General features: G+C 35.4%; 1 protein-coding gene and 1 long non-coding RNA gene across 2 annotated transcripts in view; both read left to right on the top strand.

The window, feature by feature from the left end:
• Positions 1-23564, top strand: part of LOC138134471 (probable tyrosine-protein phosphatase F54C8.4) — a 33173-nt gene that overhangs the window by 3573 nt on the left and 6036 nt on the right. The window contains exons 3-5 of the mRNA XM_069052764.1: positions 15273-15304; positions 16727-16814; positions 19095-19177. Of these exons, the coding sequence (XP_068908865.1) occupies positions 15273-15304; positions 16727-16814; positions 19095-19177 (203 nt within the window). The remainder of the gene's footprint in view (positions 1-15272; positions 15305-16726; positions 16815-19094; positions 19178-23564) is intronic.
• Positions 1752-8668, top strand: LOC138134481 (uncharacterized). Its single transcript, XR_011160739.1, has 3 exons — positions 1752-7018; positions 7086-7503; positions 8474-8668. It is a non-coding gene; the product is annotated as an uncharacterized lncRNA (long non-coding RNA).

Below are 23564 nucleotides of genomic sequence, written 5' to 3'. Positions count from 1 at the left end.
TTTTCAAGAATGGCACATTTGTACGAAAATTCTACTTGAAACTTTTGTCCTCTGAAATTATGATGAAATAATTGTGTAGCCTAAATCTTTCATTATTTATTGTTTGATAGATTCTGGACATGAATCAATGTAACAATCGCACCTATTGTTACAGTTATAATGAGACCTTTGGGCTATAATAAATTTCGGGTTTCTATTACAAATTGGTGAGGAAGAGCCGAAACATTGATTTGTTTGTTTTATTTTCAGCTTAGACACGCTCTTAAATAAGTCATTCTATTTAAGCGGATTACCATTACTTTAGATTACTGCGCATTAACTGAAAGTTATTCAATTTATAGTGTCAGCGGCTCAATGATCTTTATTTATGAGCTTTTTTATGATAATTCTTTTCTACACATTTTCTCTGTAGGTTTGCAAATATTATTGTGATTTCAGTTCGGCATTTTGTAAGTCATCTAGATATAAAATAATCTGGTTTGTTTCCTGATCAACACACCTTTTATCTCATAATACATACGTATAAATTATAGAGTGAATTTATTAACCCCATCAATTATCGGCGCAGTTCTCATTAGATTTCTCTATAACTATCTCTTCTAATCGGCAGATGATAATTATGGTGAAGGTGCTGGTGAGTGACTGAGTTCTTTGTTCAACTGAGTAGCCGCGTTAAAACGGGCGGGTTCTGCACATATAAATTACTTGAAATAATTGCGAGATCACAATATTTGTATTGTTGTAGAATAATCTCTGCGGGGTGGACGTTTGATATATCTACATAATTAATTTGGAAGAGCTCTTTTGAAAGATTTTTCATCATGAACAAAATTTAAATTACTTTGGTGTATGTAGATACTGTCAGCTCAGCTGGCATTAAAAGAATTACTTTTCTCATTGTTAACCCCTTCTAAAATTAGTCACCAGCTCTGTACCTTTTGTTGTTTTGCACTTTTGGGAGTTTGATCCGGTGTTGACTGGCTCAATAATAATCGATCATCGGTGGCTTACTGAGGAACAAAAATAGTTTTAAAGGTTTAAAAATAAACAAAAACCGCTAAATCTAGTTTTATGTGGTGATAGACAGCTTGTAAAATGTAATTTATATGGTAGGTGACTTAACGGATATTTTGAAATCGTTTATCTTTTACGAGAGCAAAAATTTGATCACTTGCTTGAATGAAACTGTGAAATAAAGTGACAGTACTGTTTTGACTTGGTTTTATTTATTTTTTAACATGTATTGTAATGTATGTACTTAATATGTAATAAACTTATAATTATTCACGTGTGTGAATATGCAGTTATTTACATTAGTAGGTAGGTAGTACGGTAGGGGTATTTTACAGCGCGAAAGCTAGGTTTCAGGCTCGAGGCGATGCCGAGGTTTTATACAGGGTGTTCTTGAAAGTTGTACAGATATTTTAACCACGAGGTACTGGCTTCATGTAGAATTCGGAAAAAATATCTAAAAAATTCTATGTCAAAAAATAAAATGACATTTATTTTTTGAGCTACAATATTTTCTAACTGTTTTTAGTCTTCTACGTTCTCAAACAACCTCGTAGGTAAAATTTCGGCACATTTTAAAAATACAAAAATATATCATATTTTATAAAACGTATACCAATGCGGTTTCCTTGTTTTAAAGCATATTTTCTATAGGTTACTTCGCATTGGCGTACATTTTATAAAACATGATATACAGGGTGTATTTTTAAAATGTGCCGAAATTTTACCCGCAAGGTTGTTTGACAACGTAGAAGACTAAAAGCAATTAAAAAAAATTGTAGCTCAAAAAATAAATGACATTTTATTTTTTGACATAGAATTTTTTAGATATTTTTTCCGAGTTCTACATGAAGCCAGTAGCTCGTGGTTAAAATATCTGTACAACTTTCAATAACACCCTGTATTTGGTACTACCATATGTCATAGAGCGAGTCTTGATACATGTATGTTAAAGTTATTTTCATATTGTTAGGATCTAATCCATTCCTCTTTTGACTTGTCTCTTGTTAGGAAGTTGGAAACACTACCGCATTTCTGTTTATGTGCAATAGCATCATTAAAGGATAATGATTATATTGACTTGCATCGTCACGCTATGCACTGAAATTGCTAGGTTACCGATTGAATAGAGGGAAGTGTGGGATGATTTAGCCCCGCTTGTTTGGGTGGCTTTCGGTAAATCTAATTTACTGTATTATTTTACGGTAAATAACCATTGAAATTTAAATAATTAATTTTCAAACCACTATCTGATGTAATATGATAATCAGGTCGGAACAAACAAGATGTTATAATTAAAATGTTTTGATGCCGTTTAATCCACAGATCACTGATATCCACCTCGGTCATTCTGAACGCTCAAATTATCCCAGTGTTTTCCGTGCCGGTGCATTGTAATTAAAAAAGAAATGCAGTTTGAAGAAAACCAATAACGATTTATAGGAAGAACTCTTGAATGGTGTAATTATTATTGTTTTATTGGTCGTTGGCAAGTCTTCGAATAGCTCTCGACCGTTTAACTGCGGCTGAATAAAATAATACTCTCAGATATCTTTTCTCTTAACAAATTTATTCAATTACGCAACACATGTTGTCTAATTACGCTTTTCCATGTTTGGTAGAGAGGAACAAGTGGCGCTGATAATTCAGCAGCTTCAGTCTCTCTCTCGGTTTCGACTTTTCTCCCAAAGAAGTGCGAACATAAATCAGGACTCCGATCAAATGATTAGATTTCTCTTTTTATGTTTTGACACCGATGCCATTGTCATGTTTATGAGCAGATCGGTGAAACAAATTGATTCGTCTAGACTGGAAGCGCATCGAAAAAGTTTACGCAATGTCGGTGATTTGTCGAACCGAAGAAGTCGGTCTTATTCGCATGCTGGCGGCGCCGGGTACCGTGGGCGAACTCCAGTCTATCGCCTTCTCCTCTCACACGCTTTCTGGCGCCTCTTCGACGATCTCTTCCAACCAGACGTATTACCCGCACCTTGTCACATTAAAATGTGAACACGAGTAGAGCGTATTAAGAGGTGGAACCAAAACACTACGGAAGGGACAAGTTTTAAAGACGCTTTGTTTGGGAATCGGAATAACTAGATCGAAGGATTTTAAACTGATTTTAACTGGACAGAAAACAGATTAAAAGCACCTTCTAGACTTTTATTACACATATTTTTTTTTAAATGTACCGTGAGATCGAAAAGAAAATTATAGTAGGCTGTGACCAAAAATTTCAGTTGGCAATTCGTTAAGATTTCGATTGTCAGATGTCAGTCTTAAAAGTTAGGTTAGTGATTTTGAGAATGTTGAAATCTTGATTTTCATAAAGGTGTGAATTATGTGTGACCTGTCGATCAATATTCCGAGAGGTTATGTTGTGAGGGTTCTTATTGTCAAGGGGTTTAATTTCACCACAACAGACACAGGATAGGAAAAAAAGTGCAAATCTTTTTTAAGAATAAGCTGAACTGTATCAAATGATAGGTTAGTTTCTTGGGTTAATCTCCGGATGGATTTATTTGGCGTCTCTGCAATTCTTTGTTCAACCTCTTCAATATTTTCAGCTGTTCTTTTTGTCAGTTGCCCACTGCCTTTTTTGCGCAGAACACTACCTGTTTCCAAAAACATGTTTACGCATTTGTAGACTTTCTGGGCAAGTTGTTGGTAAGTGCCTAGAATGTCCGGAAACTTGTTGAAATTTTTCAAAAACTCGAAGTGTCGAATAGGACCATTCACCGTTCTCAAGTCTTTCTCCATCTCTGAATTAATAATAAAACGTAATATTTTTTAAATTATTAAAGCATCGGGTGTTCATTTAAATTTATCCTCAAAGTAAGCGTTGAAGAGTCGATTGTGAACGCACCACACAGCTGTTTAAATCTAACCTAACTTTTTGCGCTGTTTGTGTTTTTACTCTGCAGACTAACGAGTGGTGCGTTCACAATCGACTCTTCAACGCCAACTTTGAGGATAAATTTAAATGAACACCCGATATTTACATCATTGCGTTATGTTGTACTTTTTAAAATTCCGTCTTTAAAAAAAATCTTTATAAAACTTAAGAATCTTGACTTTTCTTTTTTCTTTCTCGTTCACTCGCTTTGATAGCTTTTACTTTCCTTCCAATTGGTGTTCTTGTAATGATAATACGTAGTTTAAGACCGCGATCAAAGAGCTTTCGATAATTCCAACTCTTCCTACATAATTTTGTTTTTTAATATCTCATACTAGAATATGGGAATTGGTGTACTGTAATACCTTATTGGAGCACTATGATTAACTGTTACAAAGCACGTTAATGCAAAGCGAAATGCTTTGAGACGTTACATTACTAGTTGGAAATAATTATTGTAATGGTTATGAATACAGCTTTCATGGATTTATTCTACCGTTAGGTTAAATATCACGTGAACATTTTCTTTGGTTATCTGCCGAACCAGAGGGCCGATATCGACCTGTCACCTGTGCAGGAAGAGGAAACGGGACGAGCTGGGGTAAAGGAACAGCAAAAAGAAGATGCAAGGAGAAAATCTATAAATCCGATGCGGTTGACAGTTTGATAAAATACTTATTTACGATAATAATGTAATGTGATACCGCAAGTCTGCACATGGATATTGGATATGAATTTATTCGTTGCCACGAGACGTTTTTACACCTCGACTTGCATCTATTTAAATAATTATACGCTATTTGTCAAGACCATAATACATTCTAATATTTACTACCTACTCGAAAAACCAGTTGTAATCATTTACTATTTGGCGTAGTGTATAATGGATCGTTGGCAAGTTTGCCTCTGTGCAAATGACCAGGTGCCCTTTTGGCATTGTCTTCTCCGAATCTGGATTAGGTAGTTATTAAACTCGTTAAAACCGGATCAGGTTTCTTGTGATGTCGTCGGGTAATTGGTTACGTCTTTACTGGTTGTACCAAGTGTCCGAGTGAAATGTGGTGCGGCCGCAACGTATTGTTTTTAAATTATGAATATTGAAGAGGTGCATTGAATGGGTTATAAGTCGGTGCATGTGGGGGATCCGCCAGCTCTAGTGAACCATTATAAAGGATCGCCCATAAAAGAGACAGCTAATTAAAGAGAGGAATGTCGGAATGATGGAGTTCTCTGCGAGCACCTCACAAGCCACACTGTCCTCTGACTGCTCGATATTCAGTTTATCTAACCACCGAAACAATCAACAGATACGAGTTTTATATGGTGTATATAGTACATCAATGTTGCCCAGATACAAGGCCCGGCTTGTATTTTCGATAAAAAAATAAAATATTGACTGGACCCTATGAGAAACGTGTCCATGTGTAGTCGATGTCGGTGCTTTTAACTAGTACCATAACGGTGGACTAGCGCCCATAAGAAATTTATATTTTTTGGCTTGGCCACAGATCAGTCTTTGTGATCGCTCCAACTTAACAAAAAGGAAATATTAAAACATGAAAAACGTGATCGTTATTGTGATGTGCCAGAACTAAATCAAATTTTCGTAGTTGGGCACCATATGCTTCAGTTTTGAAACAGTAAATTCACTATTCTTTATCTATGGATTTTTGTTCTAATACCTACAGTTGGTGGCAAAAAAACGGGAACTGTCAGAATACAATTGACACATTTTTACAATTTTTCCATAGTGTGAAACCTTCTTACGAGAGATAGGTTAGAATTATGGTCAAAATTCAATGACATTTTTAAAAATTATTTGACAGGTATTGGTCAAGTAGACAATTAATTGACAAAACCAAATTCACATTAGGAAAATTTTCGTTTCCCGTTTTTTTTTGAAACCGACTGTACCATAAACCATAATTATTACAAGACGTTTTATGTTGGCATTCCCGATTTTCAAATTCAAATACATATCAGGTTGAAAAGTGAGTTTAGATTTAAACAGCTGATCCCTGATCTGTAATCCGTGGTGCGTTCACAATCGACTCTTCACCGCCTACTTCGAGAATAAATTTAAATTAAAGTAAGTCGTAGGAACACCACATTACAATTTCGTTGAAAACAAGAGTAAACCACCTAATGTGAACTAATTTGACGGAGATAGAACAGTCGCGCCATAGATTATTTCCCCACACAAGATATTCTTTTCGTGACATGTTCAGGATTTATGGATCTACTTTTTAGTAACTTCCGTTGGATAAAACTGTCATTTTTGGGCGCATAATAGAAACCATGAATTATGTTATAATATAAATAAAGCTCTAATGTTCGTGATCTAAATGTCCTGTTAGGTTATAACATGTTACCACACATTAAATTAGCATATTTTACCATACCATAAATCCCTAATGATCGAGGGTGTAGTTTGCTAAGATGAACGTTATACAGGACTGTGGGGTGCTTTTAAGTGTGAATTTGTCCGTACATATCTGTGTCGTTGTTTTGCATATTTAAATATTCATAAAAGTCTCATAAAATTTAAAGATAGTTATATTGTTTGAATGGTAATTTGTGAGCTCGAGAACCTGTCACCAGATGAACGGAGGACGAAGCCAAGGTTTAGTAGATAAAAGGACAACAGTAACCAATTCGCATGCATAAAAGGCACTTTATTGCAAAGTAGCCGTCTTTTATCCGATTTGAATTGAAAGTTGATTTATTGTACTTTTACGACCAGTGTTATCATTCAAAACATTGTGTCAGGTGACAAGTTGTCATTATTTGAGGAGCTTTTACAAATTCGACCACGGAATTGTACTCGTATGTACCAGACAGTTAAGGACAGCAATTGGAATTGTGTAACGACCTCTGTAACGATGATGCCCAAAACCGGAGTAATGTTTTTGAAAACCATTTATTTGGTCTAACCTATTAGCGGCGGTCGTAAATTTTCATTTCATTATCCAGATGGAACATTTCAATATCTCCACGGTCAAGAATTCAAGAGAAGTAGTCGCCATATCTCATCTATCTTTTGTCTTGGTAGTTTCGGGCTGTTGCCCGGAGCTCGTAGCCGACACACATGCTCAAAAAGATAAAGAACAAGTAAGTGTATCACATCTCTTGGCTGTTAATAATTTCGTTATCCGTGTAACATCTCTCACGTTTCCAGTCGTTGGTTTGTCTAAGCTGCTGGCTTTTGTGTACAAGATGTAGATAGCGATCGCGTTCTTGATGGAATTCGCTTAGCTACCGTTCCGTGACATTGCGACATCTTCATTTTCCACCACTTGCGTACTGGTGGTCAGACTGACAGCATCATTATAAGAACAGGGAGTGGTCTGATGGTGGACCATCTCCGAACGCGTCATTGACGATATACTTGATGGATGTGTGTCTTGGACGAATCACGCCGTGTGGTCTTTACTAATCATCGCCGGATCCACTTGTCGCGTGATGGATGCCCGAGCGACGTGAGATGTGCCAACGGTTCTTCGCACAGCGGGTCCGCAGGTGGTCCCGCCATACTCGCCCGATTTCGGTCCAAGCGATTTTCACACAGTCATCGCATTTACGATACCAACAAGGAGGTACAATATACTATTTTTTTGCAGTGTACTAGTGTTTACAAAAGTGAATCTAGTTTCACTTTTTCTAACACAAAATAAATAGTAAATCAAATAGGAGAATTTTATTTGATTTTTAACATGTTGTTAACAACCGACTTGTCGTTTTTAAATGAAACTGACAGTGCTGAGGATGCATATTTTAGTCTTTATGAGCTTTTATATAAAGTATTCCAGTCAATAGTTTCGACATATTTTTCAAGCTTTAATAGCCCTCACAAATATCCGTCTTGGTTCAACAGCGATGTCATAAACTGCATGTGGTTCAAGCTTGTCAGTCATAAAAATTACGAGAAATACAAAACTTTAATACCTCAGTATTTTGAAATAATATTTTAAGATTAATTTATGTTATAAGAACCAGATTAAGATATTTTTTAATTCAGGAATACTGTGTAGTGATCAGGGAGCTCAAAATAATGCGCGCTAAAATATAGTCAAAAATATACTGGGTGTAGGCGAGAACACTTCGAATGGGTGTATTTCTGGTGTTACAAATTTGAAATTTTAGGATGTGAGTCAGCCCATGGGGGACGTAGTTGCCATATTATTGTTCTGCCTCTAGCCGCCCCCAAATATGTACCTCTAATTCAAAATTTTTAATTAAAAAGTTTTAGGTTACAAAAACTGAGATATTTCACGTTGAAATTAATAAACTTGTATATTTTTCCATCAGAAAACCAAGTTGGCCTGGTTAGAGCAATGATAACAAATGAACAAAGTACGCAAAGTCTAAATAGAGCACAACATTGTTTAATTGTGCGATTAACAATAATGGACCAAAAAAAAATCACAAGATTTTTGCTACAATTTCAAAACAATTCGGTAATAAAAAAGGTCTTTTTTGGTTTAGTTTTTAAAAAGATAATATAAATCTTCTACGAAAAATTCTATTTGTTCAGCGCGCCATTGTTGATCTTCTGTTATTTTTTAGATTATGTGTAAATTAGAAATGAGAGAAAAATTGTCACCGAGGCCACTGGCGGGCGAGGCTGCACAATCTCGAGGTTGTTATAATATGTTATGTTATGTACACCTTTTTTAGTTTAGATATTTGTATCAGATTGTGCATACTCAGTGTAAGATTTCAATAAATGTATTCTTATTTCCTTTGTTTTTTATTGTTGATGTCCCTTCTTGGAAGTAAAAATAATTCCGGTGTCTAGAAACTGGTGCATCAACCTGGAAGACGATCGCTCGTTGAAGATGGGTTCGGTTGTAATTATAGTTCACGGAATCGATAAATACCAGATATATGAAACGCTTCAACGGACATTCCATCACAGCGGGGTGGAGGAACGCGACTAAAATTCTGCCGAAAATTTGTTGGGTCTCTCGGACACAGCGGGTATTCGAACGTCATCTATTCTTTTCGTAGGGCTTTGAAAAGACAACCGACGCAAAGGTAGACAACGTTGTTTCGTACAGGAGGGATGCAATAACTTCTTCAGCTGTCCGACTTACCATACCTTACCGCCTGGTGGATCCTCTCTGTCGTAAATCTACTTTTTACCGGTAATAAGTTCGAATTTTGGTGCAGAAGGACCGCCGCCGCAAGAATTTAATTTATATCTTTCGGGGGTGGCGGTTTAATTGATTTTTAATTAGATGGGGGGATTATTTAAATTTCTAATTGAAAATGTCAGAACTCGGGGGTCTCACCAACTACCTGCAAATGGAGGTGGCACAATTGGCCGCAGTATTTTTGAGCCGGAAGTCCACTACTATGACACTTGCAATAATGCATAAGTTGACTTATTATTACCTTTCTGGCATAAATAATTGTTGTGAAGGTTTTACCTGGGGTGTGTGTGGTCGTCTCCCCGACTTGAGTTACCTACCCATATCTAGTCATCTCGAACCTAATGCAGATGGGGTAACTCTAATATGAATAAATTCAGAAGTTACCACTATTTAAAATGTAAATTTGTGGTGGTGCGACGTCAATTGGAAGATAGTTGTGGGGTTGCCAGAATAGCAAAAATAAAACACATTCGTTGTGCGAGAAATACGAGTATGATTCCAAAGAGATTTAATAATTAATTAATGGTTTCGGCAAAAATTATGATTAACGCGCTCAAGAGTTATGGTGCTTACCATAATTTCAGAGGTAATGAATATTTATAATGTTTTAAAGCGGCTGTTTAATAAGACAAAAGTGCCGCGCCGCTGAAAATCGTTTGGTAAATAAAATAAAATTCAAAACCATTCTGGATCGTAGCATGGGGTGCGTTCTTGATTTACATTCTTGGCCCTGTGGGAAGCCTTCGGCAAGTGAAATGAAAATGCAACCTTTGCAAGCCCGTCTTGTGTTTGTTTTTTGTGTGGAGAGGCAGAGATAATTAGCGTGAAACCAACATAAAAATCCAATCGTCTTAGTGTCAATAATGCACCATAAACAGCTTCTCGTAATTTATAAGGCGCGTCGAAGGAATTTTATGATCACGCCTGTGCTGAAACTGTGCTCGCAAATAATTAGTCTTATATTTTTCACCACACTAATTCCATGGAGTGGACGAGGGTAGTTTTTAAGGCACCCTCAAATAATCGCCGGCTATAAATCAGCAAACGGCAGCCACAATTGACCGTTTTTGTTGAGTGGTTCAGGTGACAATGAAAGACGGCTGTGAAACTTGTCCTGAAATTAAATTAGATGTCTTTCCAAGTAATTTTAGTTTACAACCTGGGAAAGTATGCTAAAATGGCGCATTTTTGTGAACAGCCTGTATAATAATATATCGTGCGTTCATTAATTTACATTCAAAGCTGGCGTTGAAGAGTCGATTGTGAACGCTCCACTCCTGTAAAAAAGTAAGATTTAAACATCTGATCCGTGACCCGTAATGCGTGGTGCGTTCACAATCGACTCTTCAACACCAACTTTGAGGATAAATTTAAATGAACGCACGATACATGTATCTCATTTTTATTTCAGCCAACAATTTTGAATTTATTTCCTTAGCATGTCACTTAGTTATAAATAAATGTTCTTCCATGCGGAAAAGAAATTCAAGGAAGGACAAGCTTTTGCCGGAAAGTCGTCGACGCTTCATTGCGCAGCTCGTCTAGTGTGCTTGATATGATTTGTCTATTTCGGGAAAATAATGGAGTCATCGATTTCCCTAGCAAATCGAATTAAGTCCTGGGTAATTCCGGAGTTGTGTTAAGTGCTTCTTAAATTATTTAATGTAATGTATCGTGCGGCAGTGGCTAAAAGCTTGTCAGGATTCGACGTTTCGTCCGCCAGAATCAGTTCAGTCAAGCAGGAAGGGAATAAATCGACAACATAAAACGGAAGAAATACCGAGAGATCACTCAAAAAGTTTAAACCGTTTTAAACGAACGCGTTTCGGCATAATTCCCATTTTCTGGTCAATAAACAGCGGCGTTTACGATCCGGATTTAATTGAGCGGCTAATGCGGGATAAATAACTAAATAATTAATAAAATTCTGGCTTGCCTTTAACCTCACGCTCTAATAAAAACCGATAATACGATTGCAGTTCCGTTTGTCCTTTGGCCCTGGGGCTGTAAGTGTGGGTTGGTGGACCCATCTTCCCAGAGACTCGTCTTTCCAAATACGGCCGAGCAGTTCAGCGCCACAACTCTCACATATTGCAACAACATTAAATAATATTTATTGCCCATGTAAAAAATAAAATGACATACTCGGTGCTCTGGTCTGTAGTAAAAAGCGAATTTAATCACTTTACAAACCATGGAAACAAGGGCGCTCTTACGCCGCCTCGTCATGGTGGCGCTGTTCAAACTTGAAGACCTTAATGCGTGTTTATTTCTTACAAGATTAAAATCTTATCTAAGGTGACAGTAATGCAACGGTAAAGGGGCCCACATTTCCTCCGGCAAGGCACTGATGCCTGTTAAAAATATTTTCTTTTAGGAATTAACTAATTACAAAATGCTGTTGCCACATACTTTTATATGCCTCTATATGTCCGTGGAACTTTGTAACTGGCACCACTACAAATAGCAGATAGAGGTGTACAAGTTGAGTTGTTGGAATTCCCAGATATATTTATTAGCCATTGTCAATACTTTGGAATTCCAATTTTTGATTTTACGGATGACATTTGTATTATTCAGACTGCCACGCATTCCAAGAACTTCTTTACAGTTTAATGCAAATGAAGCTTGAAATTTGATTGCAATGTTTTTAATCGTACTTTCTTCTTCATTCCTATATTATCCAATTTTATCACTTAGAATGACGAAAAACGTCAACTGCAGTGATTCAAAAAATTTACATATTTATTGATCCTTAGATTTGTCCTGTTATTAATCATAATAAAAGTACTTTTGGACGTGACACCTATGGGTAAAAGTGGGACACAGTCTTGTGCTCCAGTTCATTTTTTTTGTAACCTAGCACTAAATTAATTGAGTGATTAACCGTCATATTCATAAATCAATGTCGTTATTTTGTACGGGCGATAATGATCAGAATGATATCGATAGTTCTGATAACGTCCATGATTAAGAAATTACGTAAGAGTATAACTTTCAAGCTGAAGAAAATGTAGTCTTTTGCATTGTTTTCCTGACGTGATCATAAATTTGATCATTATCACTGACTGACTTGAAATTTTGACACGTTTTAGCTCTCTGATTGATCGCTATTTATGTTTTCAAGTTTTTGACCAATCAGAATAAGGTTGTTAATTTTTGATATCGATCAGATCTGGGAGAGCTACAAGTGCTTTTGTAGTCTTTGGAAACATCCCCTACGTCCTGTGTTCTTGTTCCATTTGACCCAATTAAACCCAGGGTACTCATACGACCATAACGCTATTCTTGCCTCGTTTAATTGTTGTTTACATGTTCCAAAGTTGCCGTTTCATCATCAGCCATCAGTCAGTAATATGAAACCCATGTTTAAAAACGGCGGTGTGGTCTCATCTGTACCTTGCTGCTGTTTACTAAACAGTCTGAAGAGCAGTGTTTACACACCCTGTCCTGATGTACTCCCACTTACATTATTATAACAGCAGCAGAAGCAGTATCCTCCGCCGCAGTTGTATCCCAACATTGTCTGCCCTAAATGAAAAAGAATAGTAATATTAATTTAAACTCGTTAACTTTTGGCAGACTCATAAATTAATTTTGCCATCCACATGGATGATTCATTCTTTAAAAAGATGTCAGAAACTTACCATATGGGTGTGTTTTGCAACGATATTTGTAAAATGTTGTTCGGTTGCGGATCATGATCATTTATCTCGTCTCGTTCGCCGTTTTCTATGATCTGTAATGTACCTACCTGTTCAGAATTTCAGCTTAAAACGATCGACGTGCCAATCTTAATAAGTTGGCGAGTGAGAAACAATTCATTCGTTCTACGCTGCCTTACATTACTGTTCTGGGTGGTCCGCCATTATTTAGCCGATACTAAATTAAATGAGACCAAGTTAATACATCAATTTTCGTATATGACCGCTATAACTATTCTGTATTACATTGTATTTAATTATAACTCGTTTTGGCTAATGTTCAACCCGTTTTAATTGTGTCCCAGCTTTTTGCTTCTTTTGTCCAATACATCTTGAATTTTGAGCTGCCGAATGGAGAACATCGTCAGTCCTGAAACTAATGTAAAAAGGTAATAAAATTATGAAAAAAAAGAAACGAAATATGTATACAGGGTGTCTCAAAATTCGCGAATTCCGAATTCAGAGCGTGGTAGGGAAAGACCCAGTGGAGCTCGAAAAATACTTAGAAAAAAAAATTCGCTCTTCCTGAAGAAGATATAAGCACTTTAGTTTTGTTCAATACATAGCAGCCTTAATATTCACAGTGACAAAATACTATTCTAGCTATGTTGCCGTTCCATTTTTAAGAAAAATTACAAAAATTTAAGATTTTTTGAATCCAAGGTAAAGCTATTCTTCAAAAAATTTGGACTACTGAAGTGATACCCTACAACGCTCTGAATTCGGAAATCGCGAATTTTGTGACACCCTGTATACTCGTATTTAGTCTTTTTGGATTTTTTCTAGTAAAAACTTCTTGAAAGGTACTAATATACAGGGCACCTTTGATTATTATTGTTGCTAAACTACCAAGATACTCAGGTAATCACCTTTAACTCAGCAGCGTACTAGCAATTTTGACCAAATTTTGAATCATTTGTAAGTATGTATGTATATCGAAAAGGAAAAAACTTTTATAAGAACATTTTTTTGTCTATGACTTCTTCTCATCATCACCAATTACCGGGTTTTTTTTCAAACTTATTTCAGAATCACCCTGTATACGTAATGTTGAATCCAATTTTAATTTTTTCTTTTTCAAATCAGAGCCAATTCTAGTTTCAGACACTTTGTTGCCAATATTTTCATTAAATAATTTAAGTGAAAAGCGTGCCTGTGTATTGATGTGATTTGTCAAAACATAAACCACATTTCTTCGCGAACTTTTTTGTATTAATGTTATTGCATGTATGCAAATGAAAACATTTATTAAATTGCAATACGTGTTCAACATGTAACGTACAGAATGATTTACATTATTTGCAGGGTGCACATTTCACGTGGTTTTATTGCTGTTATTTAAATTAATGTGATTTAAACGGTGAAGTGAATTAATTTTTATGTTTCTCAAGAGTATTTATTCGAAAGACTCCATTAGAATAAATCAGAAGACAACGAAAACGGCAAATTCATAAAAATGTATTAACGAGTCAAAAAAAAAAAATAGAAAAAAAAACAGTAGAATGTACATAAATGTAGAAGAAATTCAACACTAAAAGCCCGAAAAAGAATGAAAATATGTATTTTGGTTGTGAGAAGAGAAAGCGTGATGATTTTTGTTTTCACTTTGAAGGTACTGTAGGACCAAAAAAAAAAAAACAAAACTATAGTTGGCTGACCAAAAATTTCAGTTGGCATTTCGTTAAGATTTCAATTATCAGGTGTCAGTCCTAAAAGTTGGGTTAGTGATTTTGAGAATGTTGAAATCTTGATTTTCATAAAGGTGTCAATTATGTGTGACCTGTCGATCAATATTCCGAGAGGTTATGTTGTGAGGGTTCTTATTGTCAAGGGGTTTAATTTCACCACAACAGACACACGATAAGAAAAAAGTGCAAATCTTTTTTAAGAATTAGCTGAACTGTACCAAATGATAGGTTAGTTTCTTGGATTAATCTCCGGATGGATTTATTTGGGGTCTCTGCAATTCTTTGTTCAAGCTCTTCAATATTTTCAGCTGTTCTTTTTCTCGGTCGTCCACTGCCTTTTTTGTGCAGAACACTATCTGTTTCTAAAAACATGTTTACGCATTTGTAAACTTTTTGGGCAAGTTATTGGTAAATCCCTTGAAAGTACGGAAACTTTTGTTGAAATTCCTCAAAAACTCGAGGTGTCGAATAGGACCATTCGCCGTTCTCAAGTCTTTCTCCATTTCTGAAGTAACACTGCACAATAATTTTCATTGAACTATCGGGTGTTGATTTAAATGTATTTTCGAAGTGGGCGTTGAAGACTCGATTGTGAACGCACCACGGACTACAGATCACGGATCACCTGTCTAAATCTAACCTCACTTTTTGCGTTGTTTGTGTTTTTACTGACAAGTGGTGCATTCACAATCGATTCTTCAATTTATTCTTTTACACTCTCCTAAAAAATCTATACCTTATTGTTACTGATCGTTAAAAATGTTGTCATGATATTTTGTATTAACTCGAAATATAACTCATTTTTCTTTTTTTTTAGGAACTTTGTCAGGATGAACCCGAAGACGAATGGTGAGTAGACAACTTGTTACTTATTATAATTAGATAAAAACTTCATTATATTAGCAGACCGCAATAATAATAAATCATTTGCGGTTTTTCTAAATCGAGAGATGAATAAATTTATCTATGTATATATTTCTTTTAGCGAGCAGTTGGCAACGATTTATAATGTTTTGCATTTAATGAAAAATAATGTAGTCCATGAGTTTATTGTTTTCCGGATCATGCCGCGGTCGGCCATGTAAAAATACTGCCGTCTTGTAAGCCTTGCTGCTAACTTCAGATCTATTCTGATACGCCACCCGAAAACCAATATCGCAAAAGCTTACATTCACTAGTGTTGTTTTATTGTAATTATCCCACGGATTTATGAAAATTGAGACACGAAAGGGTTAAGAAAAGTGAACAATAATTAAGAACAAAATTGCGTTGATTTAGATGTTCATTTTTTGTCTTCATTTTCTCTTGCGTACTGACACAGTACTGAGAGTCCTTTGTGTGTTGAAAATGAGCGAGTTCGGTCGTCCCGTGTTCATCAATATATTCATTGTTGTATCCTTAATATTATTACACATGTTGTTTCAACAGAAATGTAAACAGCGCGGGCGTGTGTCGGCAGTCGGCACAGCCCCCGGTCGAATTGATAAATTAGCTGTGGCGGAACTGCTAACAAGCTATTTGTCTTCTCATCAGCGGCTCATTATTAGAACGTTAACCAGCATTGTAAAAAATAATTACAACCGACTTGGAATTGAAGAAGGGATGATTGATGTCGATTGTGGGGCCAATTAGTGGCGATTTGAATTTTCACAAAGGGATACACCTACAAAACGTAAAATAAATCATGGAAATGTTGGCAAAGCGCACCTGCCGGTCGTAATCAAGGCAACTCTTCATGTTCTAAAATGACAAATAATAAATCTTGGGTATCTAACTACAATGTATAACACAAGGTAATCTCCAGACATTAATTACCGCTAAACGGTTACCGCTTTGGGAAAAATTCGCATTTAATAAATCGATACCAGATTAATTCCCGTTTTAGCAGGCTTTATCATATAATAAATTAGTTTGTGTTTATTTAAAAGTCGTATATTGACATCGATGTAATCGCTTTTAATCATCGACACAACTTGTTGAATTAAAAAGGTAAATGGCAGCAAAGATTCGCAGCCTGTTTTCAACTCCAAAGACATAAAGCATCGCGGTAGTTAGTGAAAGCATACTTTGATTAGGTTATTTATATGCATGATTGCGGATTATAGTAACTAATGGAAAGATAAGTGTACGTTTTTGAAGTTATCGATACGGGTAATGGTCCGGCGATTCGTTCCTTAACTGGATTTTTTCAATTCAGCCGTGCGGAATTTGCCAATTAAAAAATTGAGCTTTTAAATGTCGATACCTTATCGAATATGAAATTTGTTCCAGGTTTACCCCCAGCAGCCTGGTAGAAAGTACTCCTATGTTGAAAGCCGTCATCGATCTCACCGACACCTACCGTTATTACGATTCTGAGGTAATATTCCGAGAAGAATGAATAATTTTTCCATACGTATTTATCTCATAGTGTAATTGGTACCAATCCGGCTGTTTTAATGCTATGTAATCTAAATTGTCACTCAACTTGTTCACTTTAATGACACCACTGAAGAGTGCTCTTTAAAAATTTTCATTTGTACGGGCTTATCTGCGTGATTAAATATAAATTACCCATTTTGTAATAAAATATGAGGAACTTATTGAGACCTGTGTATTCCAGTTGACTGAAGAAAGTGAAAAGGAAAGTGGGTTTGCTTCAAAGCGTATTGATTGCGAATATAAATTTCGCCACTTGCAGCACAAATATTCATAGCTTCCTGTTTTTCATTATATTTTTTGAAAACAACAAAGTTTGGTACACGTATATTGTAATCTTCAAGAATTTTTTTGGTGTTAAAGAACTTAATTCCAATTTCTTAACAAGATATTAATGTTTTGTGGTAATGTTTCTTCGTGGTACTTTTCCTTTCAATTCTATCTCTGAATTTGTAGTTGCTTTTTATTCTTTTTTTGGGTATTATCTCCACTAGATGTATTTTTATAGCATCTTAATTCTTGAATTATTTACCTGTCTTCAATACATACTTGCATTAATTCTCTCTGCTTCACCCGCCGTATTCTTTTCTTCTTTTCTTTAGCAGGAACATATTTATTTGATCTTCCTTCCTTTTAATTTTTCTATATCTAATCAGCCACCCCTACTTCAAAAATTTAAATGACACCCTGTATGTTTAGGGATCAGCGTTTAAATCTAACCTCACTTTTTGCGTTGTTTGTGCTTTGCTCTGCAGACTGACGAATGGAACGTTCACAATCGACTCTTCAACGCCAACTTTGACGGGAAATTTAAATGAACACCCGATACTTTTGATATTCCAATTGTATTATTTCCATTTTTTATTTTCCTTCCTATTTTCGTAAACCCAGCGCAGTGTATTTTAGCAAACAATTAAGTATTTTGCAGCTTGATTTGAGTTTTTTTTTACTACAATTAATATTTTCGGGTATTAATGCTGTTGAATTTTAGAGTTACGAAATTCATAACTATTTAGTTGGAGCTGTTCAATATTTGTTTTTCATTTTGACAAGAGATTTATTATATCTCAATCTTTTGAACCTCGTGGACTTCGTCCCCGAAATTTTGTAACTTCGTTTTAAACAGTATTAATTTTTTAAGTCGGATTGTGTTTTACACAATCGAGAAATTAATATTTTTTAAAGTTTTAGCTGTCTTAAGTAAAGCGTTTGCGAAATTTTTTTAATACTTTAATCATCTTGCCTCATTCCATAAAACTAATCATACCAATAAATAAATGCAAAACACGAGATTATTAGGTATTTTTAATTTGAAAATATTTTATTCCTATTGTTAATAAAATACAGAGTTGTTATAAATGATTGTAGTCGAAGCAGACCATGCCCATGATATGAAATTTTTGCCGCTTTCATGTGAACTGTCAATTTTTGTCATTTTTTAGGTGAAAGTGCGGTGATGAGAATTTTATTTATTTACATCATTTTGATGTTTTTTATATGGAGCGGCAACCATAAATTTTACATTCAGTTTTTACGCCTACTTGGACTACAATCATTTATAGTAACCCTGTATAATACATAAGATTATAGTTATTAAATTAATTTTAATACTTTTTCACGCTTTTCCGAAATCAACATTGTAATTTCCTGATTCCTTTATAAAGACCAGTTTTAGTCACCTTGTCCAGTTTTAAATCTTTGCATCAGTTAAATTTTTCTTCCAGTACAATGTTCCTGGCTGACAGCATCTTTCAATTGTTCTTCAATCTTCGCTTCCAAGTTGATGAATAATTCCTCCCAAGTCAGGTTATTATCCCTACACGAAACTGTATCACAGTTCTCTGCTCTGAATCGGCTTTCATCTGTTCCAGACATATCGAGATAGAACTAATTGGTTTATAGCCTGTATTCGGGTGATATTTTTATTTGTAATCTCTTCTGTATGCATATTCATAAGCAATTAACGAAATCGAATGCGGCTCACTTTCCTTTTTCAGCATTTGGACTTGGTCGTCGATGGTAGATAATTTAGACTTTTTGTATTCGGTATGAGTGCTTTTGTTACACGACAGTTAGTGAATCGAGCTGTCACACTATAAGATTAAAGTCCGATCTTGTCTCTATCACTATATTATCTGGGATTTAATTAAATTTCGAAAGACACCGACATCCAGTCGTATCGTGTAAAGCAGATCATTTATTGTGATTTTTTTTTCTGCAGGAATTCACCAGCCAAGGGATATTGTACAAAAAGATCAAGATCATGGGCGGCGGGAAGCTTCCTTCTGTACCCAAACGCAAAGAGTGAGTGTACAAGAGTCGTATTTCTGCCGTCGCCCTCTGCATATTACATTTACGGACCACAAAGTTTTCGTCGGTGATAGATAGGTGTTCTAGAGTCACTTCCGACAAACAATGTCGTAGAGCAGACAACACGGTTCTATTTGGAATTTTATTATCGTCTCGGAGGACGGGAAGTCAGAATCGCCGTATAAGCGATCTGAGAGGGATTTATACGAATGCTATTACTGTAAGCGTTCATGTCCTTTGATAAAGAAAAGCGACAAAGTGAAAATTTAACGGCGGGGGCGTGATCGCTCTAAAACAATGTTTAGGCAAGACGAGTTGTAAAAGATTCGAATGTCCTCAACACAGGTGTTGTCCTGTTGAAAAATATGCTGCCTATCCGATCAAGTCATACATATTATAAGTATTAATTACCCTGACAATAAAAATACGCTTGTGTACAATAGAAGATAAATTAAATATCAAGTTACAACTATAATTAATTGTTTACAAGACAGTTAAATGATTTTAGTAAATATTATGATCTCATTGGAATAACCGGATGAATTGAGAAAAGCTCTTGATGTCACAGTTGTCATCTAGTGGGGGGCGTACAAAACTTGTTTGGAATAAATAAATAATATGTTTACACAAAAAACGCGGCTTCAGAGTCTGTAACTTGAATAACTATCGCCAACTTGAATTTACAAGCGCTTCTTGTGTTCCGGCGCTAAAAAATATGTAAAAAATTGTATATACATGTTGGAAAAATTTTTTTTAGGTCGGTCTGTTAATCTGTATTTACGTTTGCTTATATCGCGCGTTCAAATGAAATCCTGGGCTGAGTAGGCGTTGGAAAAATTAAACCGTTGAGAACAGTGTAAAGTTTGAATTTCCCGCCGTTTGACACGAATGACATTTGTTTATGTTTAATCGGGACATAATTGAACATGTTTGTTTTCATCAAAGGGTGCCTTTTAGATATTTTTTTCGAGAATAGGAATCGTTAAGTTATTCTATTTTTAATGTAAAACATTGCAAAGAAAGAAAAAAGAAAGATTTTTTAGGCTCTACATTTTAGGTTAGCTGTCAACGTGCCCCAATTCATCTACGCTTTAAAAAAAGGACAACAATTGACGGTTTCCAATGCCTTCCCAGCCCAGGATTTCATTTGAACGCGTGATATTAATAACAATATAATATGCACTCTCCTTTTAGTACCTACGTATTTAAAAGTAATGGTCGCTGCAACAATTTACTTTTCGTTCCATATGTCAAGTATAATTCGATTTTATGCCGTATAAATAAAAATAAAAAGCAATAAATAATAGTTTTTAGGTCGAATAAAACAAAATTTTGTTTTTAACCTACATTAAAAATCGAATAAAATTGTTATACACAATGATGCTATCAGGTACACTCTACGTTATTGATTAGTGGCTTTGATTAATTTAAAAATTTCGAGAAGTACTACACATAAAGCATAAATATTGATAATTAAATAAACAAGTGCTTTTGTATATATTTTTTCTTCACGACAAATATAAGTTATAAATATTTTGTATTTGTTTTGGACTCCGCAAAATATTTGCACAGATCATAAAAGTGATCCTAAAGAAAATTTTATCATATTTTGTAGTTAACAAAAGACGTGTTAGCGCATATTTGTATTGTCCTGTCAATTTCTATGGATGACAGATCTGCTAAGCGAGCAGGTCACGACAAACACCAAATGATCCATCAATCTTCGTACGATTTCAGCGACATGTTTTGATATCATGTTGGAAAACTTTTACAAATGGCATCTTTTTGGATTCGTGTCCAGAGGAAAATTGAATAAGGTGATAGTATTTAAAAACGTATAATCGTATAAAAAGCATAACAGGAAATTTTAACTGTGAGGAAGGTGTTTCAGATTTGAATTTTTAATTAGTTACTGCACCCACCAAAATAGGTGTTTATTGTACAATATTTCGGACGATTTGCTGGAAATTGCTGGACGAGGCAAAACCGAGTTCAGCAACAGCAATGAGTCGGAAATATTGTTTTCATATTATTTTTTAGTCCATTGCAATAAAAATATCTACTCGTAAAAATTTTCATTCCGTTGTGAAAGTGACGTTTGATTCATAATAATATTGAAAAAATGCAGGCTGTTAAAACCTTCCTGAGTGTTGCCAACAACTGTTGTCGATTTTTGAACGTTATTCACTGCTTAACAACATAGCGGACGAAAAATATTTTTCGGCCTAGGACGAAAAATAATGCTTTGGCGAAAAGATGACGTTTTTGTCCAGATACTCAAACCGAAAAATACTACTTTACGGTACAATCGACTAAAAAAATCATTTTTTCCAATTGTTTTATTAAAATGCGTAGAATTTTTCAGTTGAATATTTGCAACCTTGTTTGACAAATTCTTAGTAGTCCTTTCTTTTATCAATCAAGTACACTTAGTGATCGTATCTAAATTACCACGAATTATTGTTATTTCTGGTTATACAATCATGCGAGGTTTTAAAAAATGTGTCGAGCTGACACGTTTAAAATTTACAGTAAGGGTTTACCGCCAGTGATATCCCCTTGGTTGATAAATGGAGCTTAGTATTCGGTTATCATGTAATTTACAACTTAAAAGGCATTTACTTAACCATACATAGACATACAGCATCTGATGTTCCCAATTTACATAATGCTATCATTACCACCTTGCAGCACCTCATTCACTCTAACAACCTATTAACATATGGCCATAATGTGTCTTGAACACAATGTACCCGAAACACACCCTCGTTTCAATGTTCTATCAACTCTCCCTGTTCCATTATTTATTTTCTAACGGAATTTATTATTACCTTATGGAGAAATCACGCTTTCCTCAAATAAATTAACAATCACCAACCGACTGAGACATTTTTATCGTACGGTCTCGGTGCTTCAGCGTCCTTCTTTTCCTGTTAATACCGTACAAAACTCGAACTTACGCAATTTGTGTAAGTTATTGGAATATATTGCCCTACAGCGTGGCCTTTGCATAGAATTACAATGTTTACATGTGTGTACAAAACCCGGCGTTGCATGTTACCCACCTCTCATAATTAGTATTTTCCATAAGATAGCTAATGAATCTTGACGGTTATGACACCTTGAGAGGTATAATGCCCATTCGTTCATTATGAAGCAATTTGTTAGGCCGCGATAGCGCGTGGAGTACTGGTTTTTGTCTAAATCACGTCACGCTACGAATTTCTTCAAAAACGGTTTTGGTTTTAATTGAATTTCGGCATGGGTTTGGAGCCCTGTTGTTTCCATCGACGTGTTCGGGTCCCGCTACGTTTTTATTTTTTACAATTCGAAATTGATATATAGCGGCGGATTGATTCATTGGAATCGTTTATTTCGAACATTAGCTAAAACGCGCCGGTTTCAAATTAATGTGGTTCCTCTTGTTGCGGTCCTCACCGGCCACAAAGGGAATTCATTTCACTCGGAGGAATTATGAAACTCATTAGCACGGAGCAAAACGGTGTCGGTCAGGAATTATTATTGTATGTGTGAAGTGGAAAAATGGAGATAGTTTGTTAATTTAATTACCCTCGAAACTCTTTTATTATGCTAAATACGAATCCTGGCGTGGGCCGTAATAGGGTAATGGACGTTTAGCGGGGTTCGAGGCCCTTCTGACCAAATTCATTTTCGTAATGTGCAATCCATCAAGGCTCAATCGTCCTCTAAGGATTGGGTCAACGAAAACTTGACAGATTTTTTCCCATTAATTAGCAATAATTCGAAAAGAAAACACCCAAAGTAAACAAACTCACTATTCGTATTGACGTTTTTTTTCAAATCCGCCTTGTTAATACTTACCTTTATAATTCGTGGAAAATTAATATTTTTAAATTGTTACGTTACCACTGACGCAAACGTACGTCGCTTATTATCCTGAGAATCTCAAGAGTGTGATTTAATCTGAATTTTTAACATATCGCATGACTTTGTTGTTTTCCTATATACAGGGTGTAACAGAAATAGGTGCATTAATTTTAACTGGTAATAGAACTCGTCAAAAGGAACAACTTTTCTATCTACCATTTTGCCGAAAAACGATGTTTAACTCCAAAAAAAAAATTGGAGAGATTTTTCACTAAAATAGTCCTACGCTACTAAATACTGCAATAGCTAATTGAGATCAGCGCTAATATGAAAAAAACGTCCATTTTCATCCAGAAAACGTGTTTTAACCCGTATAGCAAAAAATCCACTTCGTAAGAATCTGGTTGTTTCACGTTTTTAGGTAGCTTAGTTTTGGAGATTATTCCTACTTTTTTAAGCCATTACGCAACGTTTTTCGCTAAAATGGCACAGAGAAAAGTTGTTCCTTTTGGTGAGTTCTATTACCAGTTAA

This window comes from Tenebrio molitor, chromosome 7 (genome assembly GCF_963966145.1).
Source record: "Tenebrio molitor chromosome 7, icTenMoli1.1, whole genome shotgun sequence".
Taxonomy (NCBI): domain Eukaryota; kingdom Metazoa; phylum Arthropoda; class Insecta; order Coleoptera; family Tenebrionidae; genus Tenebrio; species Tenebrio molitor.
The sequence above is the reverse complement of the archived record's forward strand: the minus strand, read 5'-3'. Positions and strand labels throughout refer to the sequence as shown.